This window comes from Nematolebias whitei, chromosome 16, assembly GCF_014905685.2.
Source record: "Nematolebias whitei isolate Nwh7 chromosome 16, NemWhi1, whole genome shotgun sequence".
Lineage (NCBI taxonomy): Eukaryota > Metazoa > Chordata > Actinopteri > Cyprinodontiformes > Rivulidae > Nematolebias > Nematolebias whitei.
This window is the reverse complement of record NC_056513.1, coordinates 44450985-44473829: the sequence shown is the minus strand read 5'-3', so window position 1 is coordinate 44473829 and position 22845 is coordinate 44450985. Positions and strand designations below refer to the sequence as shown.

The following is a 22845-nucleotide window of genomic DNA, read 5'->3' as shown; positions in this document are numbered from 1 at the left end:
CGTTAGCGGAAGCGCTAGCGTTGTGTAACACAAAAACCTTCCGGCTGGACCACAGTGCTCTGAATAGTTTAATGAAGCTCCGAGGAAGATAAATTTGCCTCAAGGATTTTTTGTAATGGAGGTCCTCGAATGATTGGAGGAATCGTTTCAGCCCTATGCGGTGGGCGTGACAGCGGTAACAAAAACATGTATTTAGCAATGAGTAATATCGCTTGGATTTGAATCAGTATGTTTTGAATCCAATAAAAGCAAGGATGTTGACAAATTAACAGGACAATGATCTGGCAATTTAGTGATATTTCCACCGCTGTGGTCTTGACTGGTCTTGAAATAAAGTCCTTAATGTCTGAGACCAAGACAAGACCGAGACCAAATGCAGTCGAGTCCAAGACAAGACCAAAACCATCAAAAAGTGGTCTTGAGATCGGTCTCAAGACCAAGAATGGTCTCGAGTACTAGAACACTAGGTGATGTACAGAGTTGTAGCAACTACAGGGGAATTAAGTTGATGAGCCACACAATGAAGATCTGGGAGAGAGTTGTGGAAACAAGACAGACTAGAGGTGACTGTGAGCAGCAGTATGGTTTCATGACAAGAAAGAGCACCACAGATGACAACTTTGCTTTGAGGATGCTGATGGAGAAGTACAGAGAGGGACAGAAACAACTTCATTGTGTCTTTGTGGATTTAGAAAAAGCATATGACAGGGTGCAGAGGGAGGAGATGTGATATTGCATGAGGAAATCTGGAGTGGCAGAGAAGTATGTTAGACTGGACATGTACGAGGACAGCAGGACAGTGGTGAGATGTGCTGTAGGAGTGACAGATAGCTTCAAGGTGGAGGTGAGATTGCATCAAGGATCAGCTCTGAGCCCCTTCTTGTTTGCTCTGGTGATGGATCCACTAATTCAATAGGCAGGAAGGATCTATTGTGGCTTGTAGCTGTGGCTGAGTGGTTAAAGCAGTCGTCCTCCAATGCAAGAGTTGGGGGTTTGAATCCACCAGCAGTCACATGCCAAAGTGTCCCTGGGCAAGACACTGAACCCCTCATTGCCTCTGATGTGTGTCCTATCAGTGTATGAATGTGATAAAGCTCTGATTAGTCTCTTTATAATGATTTGTTTAATTAGCTTTGTAGAGATCTGGTGCTGTATGAATGGGTAAATGAGGCACAGATTGTAGTGTAAAGAACTTTGAGTGTCTTCATAAGATAGAAAGATGCTATATAAATACAGTCCATTTACCATTTGTAAAGGTCCATCCCACAGTGGATCTGAAGAAAATGGCTGCAGATGCCGTCCGATCCATCCACCCAGACTCAGCTGGCCTCTCGGTTCCCCCAGGCTGCAGGATCGCCCAAATGCCAGGCAGAACTCCTCTGAGAGCGATGGTCACACCTCCCAGCAGTTTGCCGAGCTCCTCGTTGCTGCGGACAGCTTGTTGTAGGTGCCGGGGGATGATCCCGGTCCTTCTGCTGTCTTGAGCCACGCTTCCTGCCAGTTCCAGGATTTCAGCAGTCAGGCACTCGAGCGCAGCTGGCAGGTAGATGGGAATGCATCTACAGCACCTCTTTTTCAACTCATTTGAAATTTGAGGCTGTAGTTGAAATATTATTTTAGCTTTGAGATGTTAATCAGCTGCTCCTGGTTGTAAAAAAAAACAAAAAACACCTTGTTGTCATGGTTACGCATCATAACAAATGTCCAAAAGTAGAAAAGTTTCAGTAAAAATCGTTCCAGCTGCACAGCATCTGACACCAGAGGAAACAATCGTCCAAAAAATGTGATTTACACCCAGAAGAAAAGGAATTAATGTTTTGTGGTTTGGTTTAATGGTTGATCCACTATGAGAAGGTGCTATTTATAAGACTGAGCTGAATACAGCACCTCAGACTGAAGAAGTATTTCAGACAAAAGATGAAACATTTCAACGTTTTTAATTTAACTTTAATTTTTTTTTTAATCTGTCCAGAGGACCTGACAACATTGTTAGATTTTTTTACCTGGATTATTGAACAGCATCAGGATATTTCTAGTGATTCATTCTGTTTAGTTTAAAAGAACAACCAGTTTCTTTTTACTGGTAAATAACCGGTGGATGGACCTTTTGGTTTGAATAAATTCTGTTGTTTTGAGCGTCTACAAGTACAGAATGTTTCTTCAATTATTCCTGTTTCTTTCTGTGTTCCTAACTCCACTCCAGCAGGTTCCAGTAAATGACATTACGTCTACATTTTTGTGTTTTAAAGAGAAAGAGGCCAAAGTTAGATACGTTAAATCACTGTCACTATCTTTTCTAATGTTTTTTTTTTTTTATCAAACCATTTTTATTTCTTCTCAACAGCTTATTCTCTTCTTTTATAGAATTATATTTGTGTGGATTGGTTCAGGTCCATTTGTGTTTCAACAAAATGCACAAAAAGTCAAACAGGAGTGTTTTAACATGTAAGCACCGTCGAGGGTTATTAAATTAATAAAATATTGATTTGTTTGTTTTTACATCAAGTTCAGTCAAGTTTATTGTCATTCACACCACATGCATGTGGTACATGAGGTGGAATGAAATTAAGGTCCCAGTTCTATCCAACAGTAGCAAAAATATAAAGTGTAAATAGAAAGAGTATTAGAATAGCAGCAATAACACCAGGGGTTTTAAACTCAGTTACAAAAAAGGTCCAAAGCAACATGCCAAATATAGTTTATGTATTAAATCACGTCAAATACTCGACATGTTTTTTGTTGCAGGTTCATCAACAACAGTTTGATCAGCCTCATTTGACGTTCTCTTTTCCTGTTTCCACATTAAAATCAAGGCGAGCAGGAAAACCAACCTTCTGTTTGTCTTCAAAGTTAGCCAGCTCACGAGAAGTCTGCGCTAAATGCAGTATCAGCTTTTATAAGCAAAATGAGAAGCGGTGACAAATATTTTACATTTAAAATATCATGTTGGAGGAGCAGATGTTAACAGTGTTGGCCCACAGCCTTGAGTGGGACACGTGCTTCTCACCATCAGGAAACACCACCCTCATTCTTCACTAGTTGATTTTAGTAGCCTTTGATGTTTTATTTGATTTGATTTGATTTTTTTCAGATTCATCATTCCTTTTATTTTCTTCTTGGTTCTGTTCTTTCATAGGTTCTCCCATGCCATCCCCCTCCTGCCCATCACCTGTCATTGACCAGTCACATTCCCAGCCTCATCCACATGACAACCCACTGTTAGGCAACACTACTGAGCCAGACACAGATGATGAGGAAGAGGAGGAAGAAGAGGAGTATGCAGCTCGATTGTACCTACCTGTAACTCATGGTAAAGGGCCTTTATTGCTTCGTGTTGGAAGTTCTTGGGAACTAGAATTTGATGGATTTATTGGGTTGATATTTGACATTTCTGTGATCGTGTTTTACAGCAAACCTTTTGAATCACATTCCAGATTTAAAAGCCTTTTCAGTTGGAACTTGGCACACTTGGGATCTGCTCTGGCTCCTTGTGGTACATTTGTATGAAAGCCGAGGATGAGATCAAGCTGGATACTTTATCCACTCGGTCCACAGCGGCTGGAAATGGTCCAGTTCAGAGTGCTGATCTGAGATCTGTTTCCCTCCAAGGGGGACTGATCCCAGATGTGCAGCTGTGTTAGTTGCCCACTGGACTCAGATTGGTCCTGTTTTAGTGGGGGGGTTCAATTGGAAACAGACTTTGATAATTTAAAGAAACAAACTCGGAGAACCACAGTTAGAGTCAGGTTGCATTAGAGAAAAGAAGCATGAAAGGAAGAAAACGAGAGAGACGGGGAGAAAGAAAAAACGAGTGATCGAATCAGAGACAGACAGACGTCGGCTCATATATACATTACCATCTAAACACAATCAAAAACAGCTCTGAAGTACACTCCTGAAATGGCTAAAAGCTTGTGTGAATGTGTGTTTGTGGATCTGTGTGTGGTCCTTTTTCCCCCAAGGTGGTGGCAGTTCAACCAAACCAACCGACCGACCCATGTTCGGCCAGGAAGATAACATTCCCCCTCGCTACTTCCTGCTCTGCCTACAGTTTTTCTTTCTCCCTTTATTTGTTATATTACTCTGAAAAGTTACCAAAGCTTTTTTTTCCTATGCATTACTTTAAGCAAAGTAAACAAGTAGCTTTAGGTTCTTATATGTACACAAAGACAAACTACACTGCAGAAGAAAGCAAAACAGGAAGTGGTACGAACAAATAATCAAAGGTCAGACCAAGAGTTTAATGGTGTAAGAACCTAAAGCCAAGCTCACAGTGCACCCCAAGTGTTTCATTAAGCGCTTACAATCAGCCTGCAAGGTCCTGTTCATCACCACTGGAAAGTTTGAGAAATCATATGTTTCATCACTTCCCAAGTTGCCAGGTTGCATGTCTGACTTGTTTCCAGCCTGAAAAAATGGTCCTGTCAACCCTTGGGAAACGTGTGATGCAGCTGATGGTTGTGTGGCGTGTTAGAAGATGACACCCAGGAAGAAGGGAGCAAAAATAAAGTTTCACTTTCATAAAGGGAACACCCAGCCTAAGACAGCAAAGAGGGGTGAGGAATAAAAACACGACTATAGAACCAGCAGTGAGTCCTGCAAGGACAGGGAACACTTGCCACACATACGGATAGAAAGTCAGATATACTTCATACTTGTGGGCAACTCAAGTAGCAAGTAGGAGCATCTGTGAGGAACATTTGAGGCATGTGACTTGTACAAGGACCCTGTATTACAATTCAATTCAATTCAGTTTATTTATTTAGCACCAAATCACAACAAAGTTGTCTCAGGGACTTTACAGGAACATTCACATAAAAGCTCATTAGTAAGGTTCTCTATCTAAGGAGTTACTATTATTATTGCTAGTTCATCTTATTGTCACCACAAAGCCCTTACTGCCTGTGGCCCTGACGGCTCAGGTGTACAGAAGTGCAGTTTCTCTAAATATTGTTTGCATTCTTCAATTACCATAAGAGTCATAGAATTTGCATGTGGAGGACACAAGGTGTTCATAGCCAGGTTGTGACCTTCTGCCTGGCTGAACACACAAGTGACAAGGAAACCTGAAGCACAGTTGCTGAAGTCATTAGCATTGTTAGCATTTCTACATGTAACGGTGTGGTTAGCTCCAGTGGAAATGTGTGGTGTTGCCAACACAGCGACGTTGTTGCTATACTTAGCGAGTTTTCAGACCCAGTGAGCGACTTCAAAAAAAGGTGATAAGTAACATTTTTAGGTATTTTTTCTGTTATTGGAGACTTTTGGAGCCTGAACGGGAAGTAACCGTTGAGCAGCTCAGTGAGCAGCGAGTGCTGAAATACGCTCCTCCCAAAGCACAGACAGGCGGCTCACTGGAGCCCCGTGCAACAATCCCAGCTGCAGTCCCAACACAAAGGACCGTGCTCCTCCTCGCCCTCACTGCAAATGAATCATGCATGCGCAGACATCACTGTCATCGCACTTTGCCAGTAATGGTATTTGATGTTATGTCTCCTTTTGGTCCAATTAGATTTTGAATGTTGTCAAGCTAAAACCTTATTTACAAAGATAGTTACAATCTTTTACTGTGTGTAGGCTCCAAACTAAAAACATACTTAAAAGAAAACCTCAAACTACAGGAAAAACCCAAGTATCTGTGCCAGAGCGTGTGTGCAGGGTCAGGCCTGGTAAAGAGGAGGTTAAATGTAGAACCAGCAGTTCTCCCCCATACAACATTATTCTGGTTCAGTCAGGCTTTCTAACATTAAACTAAATATAGGACACTTCATTTATGTAATGTAGGTTTAAGTCAAGTATTAAAGTTATAACTATTTATCATAGCATGTATTTGTAATTCTAAACCTATTTAGAAGGTGTTTTACTAACTTTTTGTCTTCAACATTGACATTCATGTCTCCTACAGCCCAGATCACAATGACATGCAAATTAGGTAGTGACATCATCGAGCGACTTCTAGACACTTAGGACAGCCCAAAGCTACTTTCCTTTCTGAGTTTGCACCAGTGGAAGTGTTCTCAACTCAAAAAGCTGCTAACATTCTGATCCACGGTGTCTTGTGATAGATGGAGAACAGCAGAACTGTTATCCACTCTTCTGTTTAATAAACTCCAGGTCAAACGACCTTTAGCTCGTATGACAAACAGCAACTAGTACTTCTAGGTAGTGAACTTTGTTTTTCCTAACAGCCTCTCTAACATTTGCTCTTCCTCTGATTTGATTTCTTACGACTCTACAGTCAGTTCAGCTGACATGTTTTCTCCAGGCAGTAGAAACTTTCCTAACAAGCAGTGCTTGTCTGCGGTGCATTCACTGACCCGAAAAATACTGGACTTCTGAGTGTTGATTGGTTCGGCTTGCCTAATTGTCAGTGCCAGTCATAAGTCGTGATTTCCCATGCATTTCTAATGATAGTGTGTGTGTGTGTGTGTGTGTGTTCATTTGTCTTTCTCTTAGCAAAATGACTCAAAGACCTGACTGAGCTTTGTTGGATTTTACCTGGATTATTGAGCATGAACTTTGGTGATAACTCATAGACTTTAATAAAACTCTTAGATTCATTCAAGCTTTGTTTAAACAGGTTAATCCCTTTGAGCCTCGAGGACTCATTCACAAGAGAGACCTCCTTTAACAAAAAATGACGACAACATTAGACAATCATAAAGTATGCATACAAATTTAATTATTTTTTAACAAGTGAAAATAAAATGGTAATTAAAAGGAAAAGTAGCAAAAAAAAACATCTAGGTTGTAAGGCGGTGCAAGTACTAAAAACAGGAACATGTCTGCATTGGTTTTTGCCAAAAACTTAACAGATGTTTAAAGTCACTTAGAGATGCACTAGTCATTGGATGTACATCTAAATCAGAGGTATGCCTGATTGTTTTTTACCTTTATTATTAATTTTTGTAAATGACCAGTACCACTGTTTAGACAAGACAAAACTCTGGCTTTTTTTTTTGGGACCTGAGTATCTTGGTAATACATTTTTTCATTCTTTCTCCCTCCTTAGATGCATTAATCTGTCCTCCAGCTCTAATGTTAAAAATCTTGGTGTTATTTTTTATCAGGACATGTCTTTTATCCCCCACATTAAAAACGTTACTAGAACCTCCTTCTTCCACCTGCGTAATATCACTAACATTAGAAACATCTGATCTAAAGATGATGCAGAAAAACTGGTCCATGCATTTGTCACGTCTAGACTGGACTATTGCAATGGTTTATTATCTGGGTGTCCAAATACTTCTTTAAAACGTCTTCAGTTGATCCAAAATGCTGCTGCCAGAGTCTTAACTGGAGTTACTGGGAGAGATCATATCTCTCCAGTTTTAGCTTCTCTCCATTGGCTCCCTGTCAAATCCAGAATAGAATTCAAAATCTTACTTCTAACCTACAAAGCTCTCAACAACCTAGCTCCATCTTATATTACAGATCTTATTGTTCCATATTTTCCTAACAGAGCACTTCACTCTCAGACTGCAGGTTTACTTGTGGTTCCTAGAGTTTCCAGCAACAGAATGGGAGGAAGATCTTCCAGTTATCAGGCTCCTCTCTTGTGGAACCAACTTCCAGTTTCTGTCCTTGAGGCTGACACATTATCCAGTTTTAAAACTAGGCTGAAGACTTTCCTTTTTGATAAATCCTATAGTTAGGGTCGGCTTATCATGCTGTCTTAAGCTTAGACTACTAGAGGACAAACTGACCTCATTTCCTTAAATGAATTGTTAAAATTGAATAGTTTTCATTTGATATTATTTCTATCTTAACAAGTGATTCTTGACCTGCCATTGTGTATCTGTTCCTCTCAAACCCAGCCGGTCGAAGCAGATGGTCCTCTTGTCCTGATCCTGGTTCTGTTAAAGGTTTCTTCCTCATGAGGGAGTTTTTCTTTCCACTGTCGCCTTCATGCTTGTTCAAGATGAGAGTTCTGTGATGGAGTTAAACTCAAAGCTGCTCCTCAGATAAATAATGTTCAATTATTATTTTTATACGTGAATGTTTCTGTTCAGTGAACTGAGACGACTGCTGTTGTGACTTGGTGCTGTATAAATAAATTCAATTGAATTGAATTGAATTGAACTAGACATCAGGGCAGAGGATGGCTGATATTGTTTTTCATGTTTTGTAGATTTTTTTTGTACCTGACCAAAGTACAATTATATCCATCCATTATCTTTTACCCGCCTCTTCCATTTTGGGTCACAGGGGTCACGGGGGTCGCCGGTGCCCATGTCCAGCAATCACTGTGCGAGGGGCGGGGGACATCCTGGACAGGTCTCCAGTCCATCACAGGGACACATAGAGACAAACGAGACAAACAACCATTCACTCTCTCACTCAAACCTAGGGACAATTCAGAGTTACCAATCAGCCTAACATGCATGTTTTTGGTCTGTGGGAGGAAACCGGAGCACCCGGAGAAAACCCACACATGCACGGAGAGAACATGAAAACTCCACCCAGAACGGCCCCCCGACCGGGATTTGAACCGGCAGCCTTCTCGCTGAGAGGCAGCAGCTCTACCATTTGCGCCACCGTGCTGCCCCAAAATACAATTATATAACAAATGTAATTGTTTAATAATTATTGACCAAAATTGCTTCAGTTAAACATTTGTTGCACATCAGTTAAAAGCCTCTTTGTGCTAACTACACAGAGCAGCTCCTGTTAGCTGCTGCGCTTTAAGTAATAAATACACACGTGTGTAGCTTCTGCCTCACACACAGCCACAGGGGTGAAGATATTCTCTGGTATGAAACAGTTGATGCAAAGGTCTTTAATAGTTTAGTTCTGAGACTTGAAGCTGGTCAGAACATATTCTTACCCGTTACAGATACAGATAACTAAAGTCAGCTCTAAGTAAAACTTAAGGTTGTCCACACTTATTTTCTCTAAAAATGACATTTTGGGAGTTTGCCCGTCCAGTCTACATGTGTTTTGTGGACTTGGAGAAGGCATTCTGCCGTGTTCCTCAGGGTACAGTGTGGGGGTGCTCTGTGAGTATGGGATTGGGGGCCCGTTGTTACAGGCTGTTCAGTCCCTATACAAGCGATGCGAGAGTTTTGTTCTCATTGCCGGCAGTGAGTCGGACCCCTTCAGGGTGGGAGTTGGACTCCACCAGGGGCTGCCTGTTGTCACTGATTCTGTTCATAACTTTTATGGACAGAATTTCTCGGTGCAGCCAGAGCGAGGAGGGAGTCTGTTCCAGTGGCCTCATGATTCCATCTCTGCTCTTTGCAGATGATGTGGTCCTGTTGACGTCATGGTGCCGTGATTTTCAGCTCTCACTGGAGCGGTTTGCAGCTGAGTGTGAAGCAGCTGGGATGACAATCAGCACCTCCAAATCTGCTGATCTGTTTCATGTTGCTGCTGATCTGTTTCATGTTGCTGTGTTCACGCGTGCTCATCTGCTCACACAAACTCATGCTCATGTTCGTGCTGATGTTCAATGTTTTATGTTATGAGTGCTTAGTGTATATTTAGTTGATGTTTTTCTTAATTCATATCTTAGATCTTATTACTGTTTTTCTTTTACATTTTATTGTTGGATGTAACTGGGACCCTGTGTACATAATTTTGTTCCACCACATGTACCACATGAGGTGGAATGACAATAAAGAATCTCTGACTCTGACTCTCTGCAAAAACTGTGACTTATATGCCAGAAAATACATTAATGGGCACTAACTGACAGTTTACTGTTGAAGTCAGCTCACCCTGACTTGACTTCACCCTTCACTCTTGTCTGCAACTAAGTTCATAGAAAAAAAATTAAAATTGTCTAAAAAAGGAATCTGACAGTTTCACGTCTGTATTGACAGAAAACCACAGCCAGTGCATCTCTAACGTTAACCAAACAACCTGCATCAGCTTCAGTTTTTCGCCTGTAACAGCAGTGTAAATGGTTTTTGTCCAGAGGTGACGTTTGCCTTTAAGAGATGTGAGCCAGCAGTGCGATACACCACCCCTCTCCCAAACAAACAGGTTTTTCCTCATTGAGAGTGAAAAGACGCCAAAAACCCTCCACTGGCCAGCCTTTAACGGCTTTGATCGACGCCAAGTCAATAAGTTCAGAGTGGAAAAAGCTCCTTGAAAAAGAGAAGTTTCTTCTTCTGGGGCAGGATGACGCCATGCTTTATTGACATGAACTATAGTGAAAGCAAAAGGCCAGTCAGACCACAGCGAAGACAAAACACAAATTACACTTAGTGCTTTTTACTTTGGGACAGCAATTCTCCTCAACACCAGAACTAATCAATGAGCCACTGAATGAAAGAGAAGGAGAGAAAAACAGATTTCTTCACACCAAACCTGATCAGTGACAGGGATGGTAGAAAACTGGGGAGAAGGCAGATGTGTTGAAGCAAAGAGCAACACAGAAAAGAAACAAAATGAACAAGATGAGACTGAAACATTGATCAGGCTAATGAATGTCAGGCACACACACACACACACACACACACACACACACAGGAAAGGAGCAGGAACTTACAGTTCATGTCTGAGACTGATTGCAGAATGGAGTCACTTAAGTAAATCAGAATGTTGTCAGACTCCAAAGAAAGACGCTGGAGACAGGACTGGAGAGAGACAGACAGATACTTTAGAGGGGAGTTAAAGAGGTGAAGACAAAAGAGACAGAGACACAGTGTATGTGTATGTGTGTGTTACCCATAATGCATTGGATTACAAGAGACTGACTGTGAAATATAGAAATACTATCCAGTAAATGCCTTGCCTCATACATACTGTAATTTGCATTAGGTTTGCACCTCCATAGTTGCTGTTATCTCCTAAAGGCGAAGGACAAGCTACTGTGTTTTTGCCTGTGTCTGTGTGTTTTATGTGGGTGTTTGTTTTTTTGTTTTGTTAGCAGCATCCATCCATCCATCCATCCATCCATCCATCCATCCAGGGTGGTTGTGGCTGAGTGGTTAGAGCAGTCATCCTCCATTGCGAGAGTTGGTGGTTCGATTCCACCAGCAGTCATATGCCGAAGTGTCCCTGGGCAAGACACTGAACTAGGGCTGGGCCATATCATATTGTTCACGATAATACCGGTTAAAAAAAAAAAGCTTGCCCGGTAAAATAAATGATATCATGATATGCTAATTTCATGACATAAGTACGTCAGTGTTTGCCCTGCCCTGTTATAACCGAGCGCGCCGAACTACTGAACCGAACTGCACACTCCCCCATCCACCTGTCGATACTTCTGTAATGCTAATTAGCTGCACACAATACTAGCTAGCTAAAATGCTTTAAAAAAATGCGCGGCTCGGCTGCGTTTCTCCATCTAGCTCTAAACTGGGGGTACAGACAGTGACAGCTCAACTGTCTCTCCCTCCCCCCCACTAGCGCAGCTTGGCTTTTTCCTTTCCCCCCACCCCGCTCTGGGCTGCCGGTGCAGGCACAGCTCGGCTGGGTCCCCCCCCGCTCTAAAGTGCTGGCACAAACACGCACAGGTCTGTCTCTTGAGTTCCACAGTCCATGGAGCAAGAAAAGAGGCAGGTGATCAAAGACAGAGAATCAGAGAAATGAATCATTCCTGCGAGGAAGCTGAAACAACACAAGCTTCAGGGTCAGCTGAAGACACCTTGATACAAGTTTTGGAAGTTATAGCTCATTTAAAGGCAACATATATTTTGTTGTAATTGTTAATTGTTTATTGTTGTTGCTGTTGTCCACTGTTGTCATCTTTCTTTGTTGAAATCAGGTCTCTCTTGAAAATGAGTCCTCGAGGCTCAATGGGATTTACCTGTATAAATAAAGGTTGAATGAATGAAATATTTTGTTGTACGTTACATTTCTGCTCAACAGATCTTAAGCTTCATTTTATTTAGTTATTTTGGGAAACTTCACCTGCACTTTAGTTTTTGTGGTGGATTTTGTTGAACGTATATTTTGTGCAGACTTTTTCAATCTAAATAACATAAGGATCATTTTTATTTTTATACTTTGAGACTGAATACATTACTAAATAAAGTAATTTCAGTAAAATTAACCCTTGTTGTTTTTCAGTTTTTATATAATACTGCAAAGCAACATGTTAAGTTAATTGTGTCAAATGAGTACGATTTCTGTTTTTTTAAATGTTATCCATCCATCATCCAACCATCCATCCATTATCTTTACCCGCTTCTTCCTTTTTGGGTCACGGGGGTCACTGGTGGCCATGTCCAGCTATCACTATGCGAACGATGGGGGACCCCCTGGACAGGTCTCCAATCAATCACTGGGATATATATAGAGAGACAAACAACCATTCACACTTTCACTCTCATCCAGGGACAATTTAGTTACCAATCAGCCCAACATGCATGTTTTTGGTCTGTGGGAGGAAACTGGAGTACCCGGAGAAAACCCACGCATCACGGAAAGAACATGCAAGGTCCCAGGCTGGGATCTGAGCCGGGTGACCTGCTTGCTGAGAGGCAGCAGCTCTACCAACCATGCCACCGTGCCGCCTTGTTAGCAGCATATCTCATGTCTAAAAAAGTTCAATCTGGTCCTCTGGACATTCAAAAAAAACAAAAGAAAGCAAAACAACAAAAAAATGTAGAAAGGTTTCGTCTCTCATCCAAGAGACTTCCTCAGTCTGAGGTGCTGTATTCAGCTCAGTCTCTTAAATAGCACCTTCTCAGAGTGGATCGACCAGTTTTGCTGCTGACAACCAAAACCAACTGATCACATGGTCAAGAAGGACCATCAGCCTAACAATGGATCATTAGCACACTGATGGCTGTTTACTGTTCACAGAGGGCTGAGTGATACTAGCAATCACAGCATTGTAAGAGGGGGACAGTTGAACCCGGAGGCTCCACCCCCGTTTAATGATGGACGGTTTCTTTTCACAAAGATGGCCTCCTTTACTCCTCTCTCAAACCATCGTTCCTCTCTATCCAGGATGTGCACATCTTCATCCCTGAAAGAGTGACCGCTGGCCTGGAGATGAGTGTAGACCGCAGAGTCCTGGCCTGATGATGTTGATCTTCTGTGCTGGGCCATCCTTTTGGCCACAGCCACTGGCCAAAAGGATGGTCAGCTTCCCCACCAACACAGACATCTACACCTCCAGATGCAGGAAGAGGTCCTTCTGCATCTTGAAGGACCCCACTCATCCAGCACACACACGTTTTGCTCCGCTCCCCTCAGGTATGAGGTTGTGGAGCATTAAGTGCAGAATCAATAGACTGAGGAACAGCTTCTACCCTAGCTGTTACTAAATTTGTAATCAGGATAATCACTGTAAGGAAAAAAAAAATCACTGTAATGCCACTTTAATTGGTGATACATGATCTATTTGTGCTGCTGATTATCCATACTGCTGAGCCCATGCTGCTGATTATCTCATGCTGCTGTATTCATACCCATCTACTCACACAGACTCATGTTCGGACTGCTGTTTAATACACCGTATTAACAAATTAGTGTTTAGCGTATCTCTTAGTTCTTTATGGATGGATGGATGGATGGATGGATGGATGGATGCATGCTCCACATAAAAAGCATTCCCATAATTAAAGGAAATACTGCACTCCATAAAAATACCATCAATATTGGAAAATGTACGCATGTTAAAAATGTGCAGACACTTCCACATTTGTGTGTGTAATTAATATCACACGCATGGCTTTGTTTAAGCCCAGATGTCGTTCCATCACTTGGCGCTGCCTGTTATATACAGTTTGGGGTCACTTTTCACCTAATTGTCACCATAAGCTGGGACAGAGGCCTGTTCTCACTCCTTCTTGCTGGGAGCCCAGAGGTGGAAAAAGTTCTCATGCTTTAAGAAACACAAGACTTAACTTTTCTGCTGACCTCTCTTCAAATGTCAACAACTCTTATTTATTTTCCACAATATCTATTTTGTTCTTTTCTTTCTCTATGTGTCTGACTTCTGCCCTCTCTTGGTCTGCCTTGACCTCCTTTTGTGCCTCTTCTTCACGTTGTCCTCATTCCACCGTATCCCTACACCGCTGACCACTGATGCATCCCCCAAAACTTTTAATTTGTTTCCGTCTCGTGCTCTTCTCTGTCTGGGTGAGTTTTTTATCAGCGCTGTTTAAATGAGAATCCTTCAGTCGCTCCCTCCTTCTTGGGTCAGTTAATCTTATTGTAATTTAATTATTTAACTATAGTTTGGAAAGGTTTTGGTGTTTCTTGTTACTTTGGTCTCAGTTACTTCAGTGTGCATTTTTGTTTTATTGCTTGTTCATGTGAGTCTGTGTCTTCTCCACAGTTTGCTGTCATTTTTATGCTTCCCCTCCCCATGAATTTAGTTTTTCCTCATCTCTTGCTTGAAATCATCCATCCATCATTATCTTTACCCGCTACTTCCTTTTCAGGTCATGGGGGTCACTTGTGACCTGTATCCATCAGTCACTGTGAGGCAGGGGACACCCTGGACAGGTCTTCAGTCCATCACAGGGACACATAGAGACAAATGAGGCAAACAACCATTCACTCTGTCTCTCTCTCTCACCTAGGGACAATTTAGTTACCAATCAGCCTAACATGCATGTTTTTGATCTGTGGGAGGAAACCAGAGTATCTTGAGAAAACCCACGCATGCACGGAGAGAACATGAAAACTCCACGCAGAAAGGCCCCAAGCTGGGATTTGAACCGGTGACCTTCTCGCTTAGAGACGACATCTCTACCAAATGATCCACTGGGCCGCCTGCTTGAAATCAGCAACAACAACAAAAAGTTACTGGTGTTTCTGTTATAAGTTGTTCATGTAATTTTCATTGTTGACTGGGAAACAACAAATCCAACAAAAAACAAAATCCTATGGTGGATTGATATCAAACTTAAAATGTTCTGTTTTTCCTTGTTTTAATCTAATTACTGTAATTCTTTGAAACAAAGGGCAGGTATATGTTCCAGCTACAACTTTTACAGTGAGGTTATAAAGCTCCCATGGTCTGGCCTCACCATGTTTATTTTGTCATCAGAGCCACAGAGAACCTCACCAAGCAGATCATTAGTCAAGTTGTGTAAAGGCTCCCACAGACTCGCGTGAACTGTGAGCCGTGCCAAAACTGTGCGCACTGTCCGCAGACGGTTCAGACTTCATACTCGAGCGTCCACCCTGACTGGCTGCAGCCCAGCTCCGCAGGCAAGGGGCATTCACCTTCGGGACAAATTGAGAGTCAGCTGATTGGTCATTTGCTGACACGCTTAATGGAGGTCGCCAAAAAAAAACCCCTGAGCTGTCAGCGAGCAGCAGCGGTGTTCTGTGTTTATATGTTGTTAATAAAAAGTTATAATAAATAATAAAACAGGGAGCGCTGGCCCTGCAGCCCACACAACAGACTGGCCCACCAAGAAATCTCCATACCCTCCCGCAGCCACGCTGGACTTGATTTTAATTATCTCATGACAAATTCCTTCATTTCTCACAATTTCAGTCATAGCTTCAAAAGACAAGGAGGAAGAGATCACTTGCCTCTTGGAAAAAACACAAAAGAAAAGGCCATTAAACCAGACCACGGATGAAGAAGGAGAATTTAATATATTGGTGTCGCATACAAAACAGTCCGTCGCCGGACAGTTTATTGTGCAACACAGAGTACGCGTACGTGGTCGTAAAAATTGGATCTGTGCACGGACATGCCTTGCAAGCATCCACTTCGAGTCTCATCCGGTACGCGTAGACCTCCGCAGAGTGAGGTCCGCCCGAGTCTGTGGGAGACTTAAGACTACACTGACACTCCTGCTGTTCACTAAGGATGAGAACACTGAGGCACTCATTTTACCATTTTCTTCTGTTTCCGTCATAGTTTCAAAATTTCTGATCTTCCTGCAGATTTATATGGACTCATACAATAATACTTGTTAAATTTGGTGTGGGAATAGTCTTACACAACCATTTTTTTTATTATTTGTTTTGTTTGTCAAAATACAAATGTACATTCAGAAAGAGACTAGAAGCAAAAACTAGTTTTAAACTGGAGTAATAGAGACTGCAACATCACTAAATGTTCTCTTTAACTTAAATACACTTTTTCTATGACATTTGAATTGTTTTTAATAATTTCCGGTATTACATTTGAACTTGTCTGATTGAATTAATTAAATACAAATGTTTTATTCAAATTTATTTGTGTTTAAATAATGCTCATTAACATGCAGGTGTTTCATGAACTTGTGTACACTGTTGAGATGTTTCTCACCTAAGTACAATAGATTTCCAGCCAGAATGCGTTTCTCCTGCCACAACTGATCAAAATTAAAAATAAAAGAAAGAAATTAAGACCTTCTAGCATTTTTTTAAAATGCCGCTGCTTAAAGCATCAGAGGTGTAAAGAAAAGATAGTGACGCTAATGAGGAAACAGATCTTTAGAGGACACAAATTGACGTGACACCGATCAGAAACAACATTAATAAATCTAACAAACACTCAGATTCCAGTCTCAAAGTTTTTTTCCAACCATTTCTTTAATGTAAATATAGCAAGCGCCCATCGTGTTTCATTTCACAGAGCATTTAGAAGATTAAAATAATTGGTGGTGTACCAGTGTGGCAAAACGAGGGACCTCACAGCAGAAACATCATTCAAGCTTTGAGTCACAGAAAGTTGGACTTTACATCACTGAAGTGTCACGTTTCACACAGCAGTCCAGATCTAGTGTTTTTTCAAGGTTTCACCACTAAATGGGGGCGAGACAGTGTAGAGGCAGGGCAGCCGACTTGGGACTCGAACGTCCCGGGCTCGATTCCCGGTCATTGCACATCTTGTGGTGTCCCTGAGCAGGACACCCAGTCCCGAATTTCTCCATGGGCGCTTACATAGTTGCCCACTGCTTCACCTGGGTGCATCCCAGGTGCCATGGGTTAAATGCAGAGAGCCAATTTAGTCTTTGTATGGGAACATACAATGATGACAACACATAGCACTTTATTTTATTTATGCTCAACATAAAGTGTGATGATGTCACACACTTACACAGGCTGTGAATGTTTGAGTCCACCTGACCAGCATCTCTTCTCATTCTAAAACTGACTCAACTCCCAGCTGCTTGACACATCAACATTACAACAGACCGTCTGTATTACGTGCACTGGCGTAGAAACACTGACGCTGTTTGGTTCGGAAAACAGTGACACAGTAAACAAACTCATGCAAAAGTGTAGAGGATTAATATTATCTAATATGATAATATGAGGAGGGGCAGCACGGTGGCGCAACTGGTAGAGATGCTGCCTCTCAGCGAGCAGGTCCTTGGTTCAAACCCCGGTCCAGGGGCCTTTCTGGGTGGAGTTTGCATGTTCTCTCCGTGCATGCATGGGTTTTCTCCGGGTACTCCGGTTTCCTCCCACAGACCAAAAACATGCATGTTAGGCTGATTGGTAACTCTAAATTGTCCCTAGGTGTGAGTGAGAGAGTGAATGGTTGTTTGTCTCGTTTGTCTCTATGTGGCCCTGTGATGGACTTGCGACCCGTCCAGGGTCACACAGTGATTGCTGGACATGGGCACCGGCGACCCCCGTGACCCAAAATGGAATAAGCGGGTAAAGATAATGGATGGATGAATGGATAATATGAGGATTAATATTAGGTAATATGATAATAAGAGGATTAATATTAGCTAATATGGTAATAAAAACTGGTCATGACTCACATCAAAACAACCATCAACATCAACGAGGACCCTCGTCAGTATGCATACCGTGAGAACCGATCAACAGAGGATGCCATCTCCTCTGTGGTCCACACTGCACACAACCACCTGGAGCAGAAAAACTCTTACGTCCGTTTGCTCTTTGTGGACTTCACATCCGCCTTCAACACCATGATCCCCCAAACCCTGATGGACAAACTATCCACACTAGGACTAAGCCCCTCCATTTGCAACTGGGTACTAGACTTCTTAACAAACAGACCACAGTCAGTGAGGATCCACAACCTCTCCTCCTCCACCATAACCCTCAGCACTGGCTCTCCTCAGGGATGTGTGTTGAGCCCCCTCCTGTTTACTCTGCTCACGTATGATTGTGCAGCTACCCATCCAGGCTGTCACATTGTAAAGTTTGCAGATGATACAGCGGTGGTGGGATGCATCACAAACAACGATGAATCCAGCTACAGGCAGGAGGTGGAACACCTGGAGAGCTGGTGCAAAGAGAATAACCTTCACATCAATGTGAAGAAGACAAAGGAGATGATTGTGGACTTCAGATGGAACAAAAACATCTACACCCCCCTGAACATAAGAGGATCTGCAGTGGAAGTGGTCTCCAGCTACAAGTACTTGGGTGTACACATGAATGACAACCTCAGCTGGAGCAACAACACCACCAGCCTGATCAAGAAAGCTCATCAGAGACTCTACTTCCTCAGACGGCTGAGGCGAGCTGCTCTGGGAAGCTCAGTCCTCACCTCCTTCTACAGGTGTGCAGTGGAGAGCATCCTGTGCTCGAGCATCAATGTGTGGCATGGAGGCTGCACAGCTGCAGAAAGAAAAGCTTTGCAGAGAGTGGTGAAGGCTGCACAGAAGTCTGTTGGAGTCAGCCTCCCCACCATCACAGACATCTACACCTCTAGATGCAGGAAGAGGGCTACCTGCATCATGAAGGACCTCACTCACCCAGCACACACACTTTTTGCCCCACTCCCCTCAGGAAGGAGGTTGAGGAGCATTAAGTGTAGAACCACTAGACTGAGGAACAGCTTCTACCCTGAGGCTGTTAGACTCATGAATATCTAACTAGAATAATCACTGTGAAAAATCACATCATGTTGCTGCTGATCTGTTTCATGTTGCTGCTGATCTGTTTCAATGTTGATGTTTTCATGCGTGCTCATCTGCTCACACAGACTCATGCTCATGTTTGTGCTGATGTTACAATGTTTTTATGTTATGAGTACTTAGTGTATATTTAGTTGATGTTTTTCTTAGTTCATATCTTAGATGTTATTACTGTTTTTCTTATACATTTCATTGTTGGATGTAACTGGGACCCTGTGTACATAATTTCGTTCCACCACATGTACCACATGAGGTGCGAATAACAATAAAGAATCTCTGACTCTGATAAGAGGATTAATATTAGCTAATATGATAGTAAGAGGATTAATATTAGCTAATATGATAATAAGAGGATTAATATTAGCTAATATGATAATATGAGGATTAATGTTAGCTAAAATGATTATCTGATAATCTCCTCCTTGAATCGCCACCTTATTGTGGTGGAGGAGTTTGTGCGCCTGAATGATCCTAGGAGCTATGCTGTCGGGGGCAATTACAATTGTCCCTGGTAGGGTCTCCAAAGGCAGATTGGTCCTAGGTGACAGGCTAGACAAAGAGCGATTCCGAAGATTTCTATGGACATGATATAGCAAGGAACTCAGTGTCCCTTGGCGGGACGTGAGTTATCGGGGCCCCACCCTGGAGCCAGGCCTGGGGGAGGGGCTCGTTGTCGAGCTCCTGGTGACTGGGTCTCTACCCATGGGGCCCGGTCGGGCTCAGCCCGAAGGAGCAGCATGGGTTTGCCTTCCTGTGGACCTACCACCTGCAGGAAGGGCCATAAAAGTTGGGTGTGAAGTCGGGTGGCCGAAGGCGAGGACCTTGGCGCTCTGACCCTGGCTTACCAAAACTGGTTCTTGGGACATGGAATGTGACCTCTGGTGGGGAAGGAGCCTGAGCTTGTGCGTGGGGTTGAGAGGTACCGACTAGATATAGTTGGGCTCACCTCAATGCACAGCATGGTCTCTGGAACTGATCTCCTTGAGAGGGGGTGGACCTTATTCCACTCTGGAGTTGCCCATGGTGAGAGACGTGGAGCTGGTGTGGGTCTACTTGTAGCCCTCCGACTTGGTGCCTGTGTGTTGGAGTTTTCCCCGGTAGAAGAGAGGGTGGCTTCCCTTCGCCTTCGGGTGGGGGAATGGGCTCTGACTGCTGTATGTGCCTATGCACTGAACTGCAGTTCATAGTATCCAGCCTTCTTGGAGTCCTTGGCAGGGGTGCTGGAAGGTGTGCCAGCTGTGGACTCTTTTATTCTGCTGGGGGACTTCAATGCCCACGTGGGTAATGACAGTGTGACCTGGAGGGGAGTGATTGGGAGGAATGACCTCTCTGATCTGAACCCGAGCAGTGTTCTGTTGTTAGCCTTCTGTGCTAGTCATAGTTTGTCCATCACAAACACCATGTTCGAACATAAGGGTGTCCATAAGTACACTTGGCACCAGGACACCCTAGGTCGTAGAGTAATGATATACTTCATAGTCATGTCATCTGATTTGTGACCGTTTGTTTTGGACATTAGGGTGAAGAGAGGAGCTGAGCTGTCAATTGATCACCACCTGGTAGAGAGTTGGATCAGGTGGCGGGGGAAGATGCCAGACAGACCTGGTAGATCCAAACATGTAGTGAGGGTTTGCTGGGAATGCCTGGCAGAAGAACCCCTCAGAGAGATCTTCAACTCGCACTTCCGGGAGAGCTTTAACCGTATCTCAGCTGAGGTGGGGGACATTGAGTCTGAGTGGGCCATGTTCTACACCTCACTTGTTGAGGTGGCTGCCTTGAGCTGTGGCCGCAAGGTTGTCTGTGCTTCTCATGGCCATCCATGAACTCGGTGGTGGACACCCCAGGATAAGGAGGCTGTCAAGCTGAAGAAGGAGTTTTATCGGGCCTTGTTGGCCAGTGGGACTCCGGAGTCAGCTGAGGAGTACCGGAGGGCCAAGCGGTCCGCAGCCTTGGCTGTTTCGGAGGCAAAAGCTCAGATGTGGGAGAAGTTTAGTGAGACCTTGGATAATGACTCTCCATCGGCTCCGAGGAGATTCTGGCAAACCATCAAACGGCTGAGGAGGGGAAAGCAGCACTTTACTAACACAGTATCCAGTGAAGGTGGGGTGCTGTTGATCTCAACTAGTGATGTCATCGGGAGGTGGAAGGAATTATTCTCAGACCATCTCAATCCCACCAGCACATCTTCCATGGAAGAAGCTGAGGTGGGGAACTTTGGGGTTGATCCATCCATAACTGTGGCTGAAGTCACCGAGGTAGTTTAAAAGCTCTGAGGCAGCAGGGCTCTGGGGGTGGTTGAGATTCACCCTGATTTTCTTAAGGCTCTGGATGTTGTGGGGCTGTCTCGGTTGACACGCCTTTGCAACATTGCGTGGACATCGGGGACAGTGTCACTGGATTGGCAGACTGGGGTGGTGGTTCTCCTCTCCAAAAAGGGGGACTGGACGGTGTGCTCCAATTATAGGGGCATCACTCTCCTTAGCCTCCCTGGTAAGGTCTATTCAGGGGTACTGGAGAAGCGAGTCCAATTGTTGGTCGGACCTCAGATCCAGGAGGAACAATGTGGGTTCCGTCCTGGCCGTGGAACACTGGATCAGCTCTTTACCCTCACTAGGGTCATCGAGGCATCATGGGAGTTTGCCCATCTAGTCTACATGTGCTTTGTGGATTTGGAGAAAGTATTTGACCGTGTTCCTCGCGGTACACTGTGGGGGGTGCTCCGTGAGTATGGGATTGGGGGCCCATTTCTACGGGCTGTTCAGTCCCTATACAAGCGGTGCAAGAGCTTGGTTCGCATTGCCAGCAGCAAGTTGGACCCCTTCAGGGTGGGAGTTGGACTTCGCCAGGGCTGCCCTTTGTCACCGATTCTGTTCATAGCTTTCATGGACAGAATTTCTTGTTGCAGCCAGTGGGCTGAGAGTTTTCAGTTAGGTGGCCTCAGGATTCCATCGCTGCTCTTCGCAGATGATGTGGTCCTGTTGGCGTCATTGTGCCGGATCTTCAGCTCTCAATGGAGTGGTTCGCAGCCGAGTGTGAAGCAGCTGGGATGAGAATCAGCACCTCCAAATCTGAGGCCATTGTCCTCAACCGGAAAAGGGTGGATTGCTCTCTCCAGATCGAGGGTGAGTTTCTGCCTCAAGTGGAGAAGTTCAAGTATCTCTGGGTTTTGTTCATGAGTGAGGGAAGAATGGAGCGTGAGATTGACAGACGGATTGGTGCAGCGTCTGCAGTATTGTGGACTCTGTAGCAATCCATTGTGGCGAAGAGAGAGCTGAGCTGTAAGGCAAAACTCTCTGTTTACCGGTTGGTCTACGTTCATACCCTCACCTATGATCACGAGCTATGGGTAGTGACCGAAACAATGAGATCACGGATACAGGCAGTTGAAATGAGTTCCCTCCGCAGAGTAGCTGGAATCTCCCTTAGAGATAGGGTGAGAAGTTCGGTTATCCAGGAGAGACTCGGAGTAGAACTGCTGTTCCTCCACATCGAGAGGAGCCAGTTGAGGTGGTTCGGGCACCTGCTAAGGATGCCACCTGGACGCCTACCTAGGGAGGTGCTTTGGGCATGTCCAACTGGGAGGAGACCCTGGGGAAGACCCAGGACATGCTGGAGAGACTATGTCTCTTGGTTGGCCTGGGAATGCCTTGGAATCCTGCCAGAAGAGCTGGAATAGGTGGCTGTGGAAATAGATGTCTGGGCTTCCCTGCTCAAGGTGCTACCCCCGCGACTCTACATCGGAACAAGTGGAAGATAATGAATGGATGGATGGATGGATAATATGAGGATTAATATTAGCTAATGTAATAATATGAGGATTAATATTATCTAATATAATAATATGAGGATTAATATTAGTTAATATGAATATATGAGGATTAATATTAGCTAATATGATTATATGAGGATTAATATTAGCCAATATGAATATATGAGAATTAATTAGGGATGGGGCAGATCTGATCCAGTATCGTATCGGCCTCCGATACAAGCATAATTTACGTATCGGATTTTCCGATCCACCTGGCGATATTTCCGATCCATGACGCATGTTGGCTTGAAAGTATGGAATAGATTTCCTGAA

General features: G+C 43.7%; 1 protein-coding gene across 1 annotated transcript in view; it reads left to right on the top strand.

The window, feature by feature from the left end:
• LOC119422543 (teneurin-3) overlaps positions 1–22845 on the top strand; it is a 212469-nt gene that overhangs the window by 166049 nt on the left and 23575 nt on the right. The window contains exon 2 of the mRNA XM_037689919.1: positions 3137–3310. Coding sequence (XP_037545847.1) covers positions 3145–3310 — 166 coding nt within the window. The 5' untranslated portion in view covers positions 3137–3144. The remainder of the gene's footprint in view (positions 1–3136; positions 3311–22845) is intronic.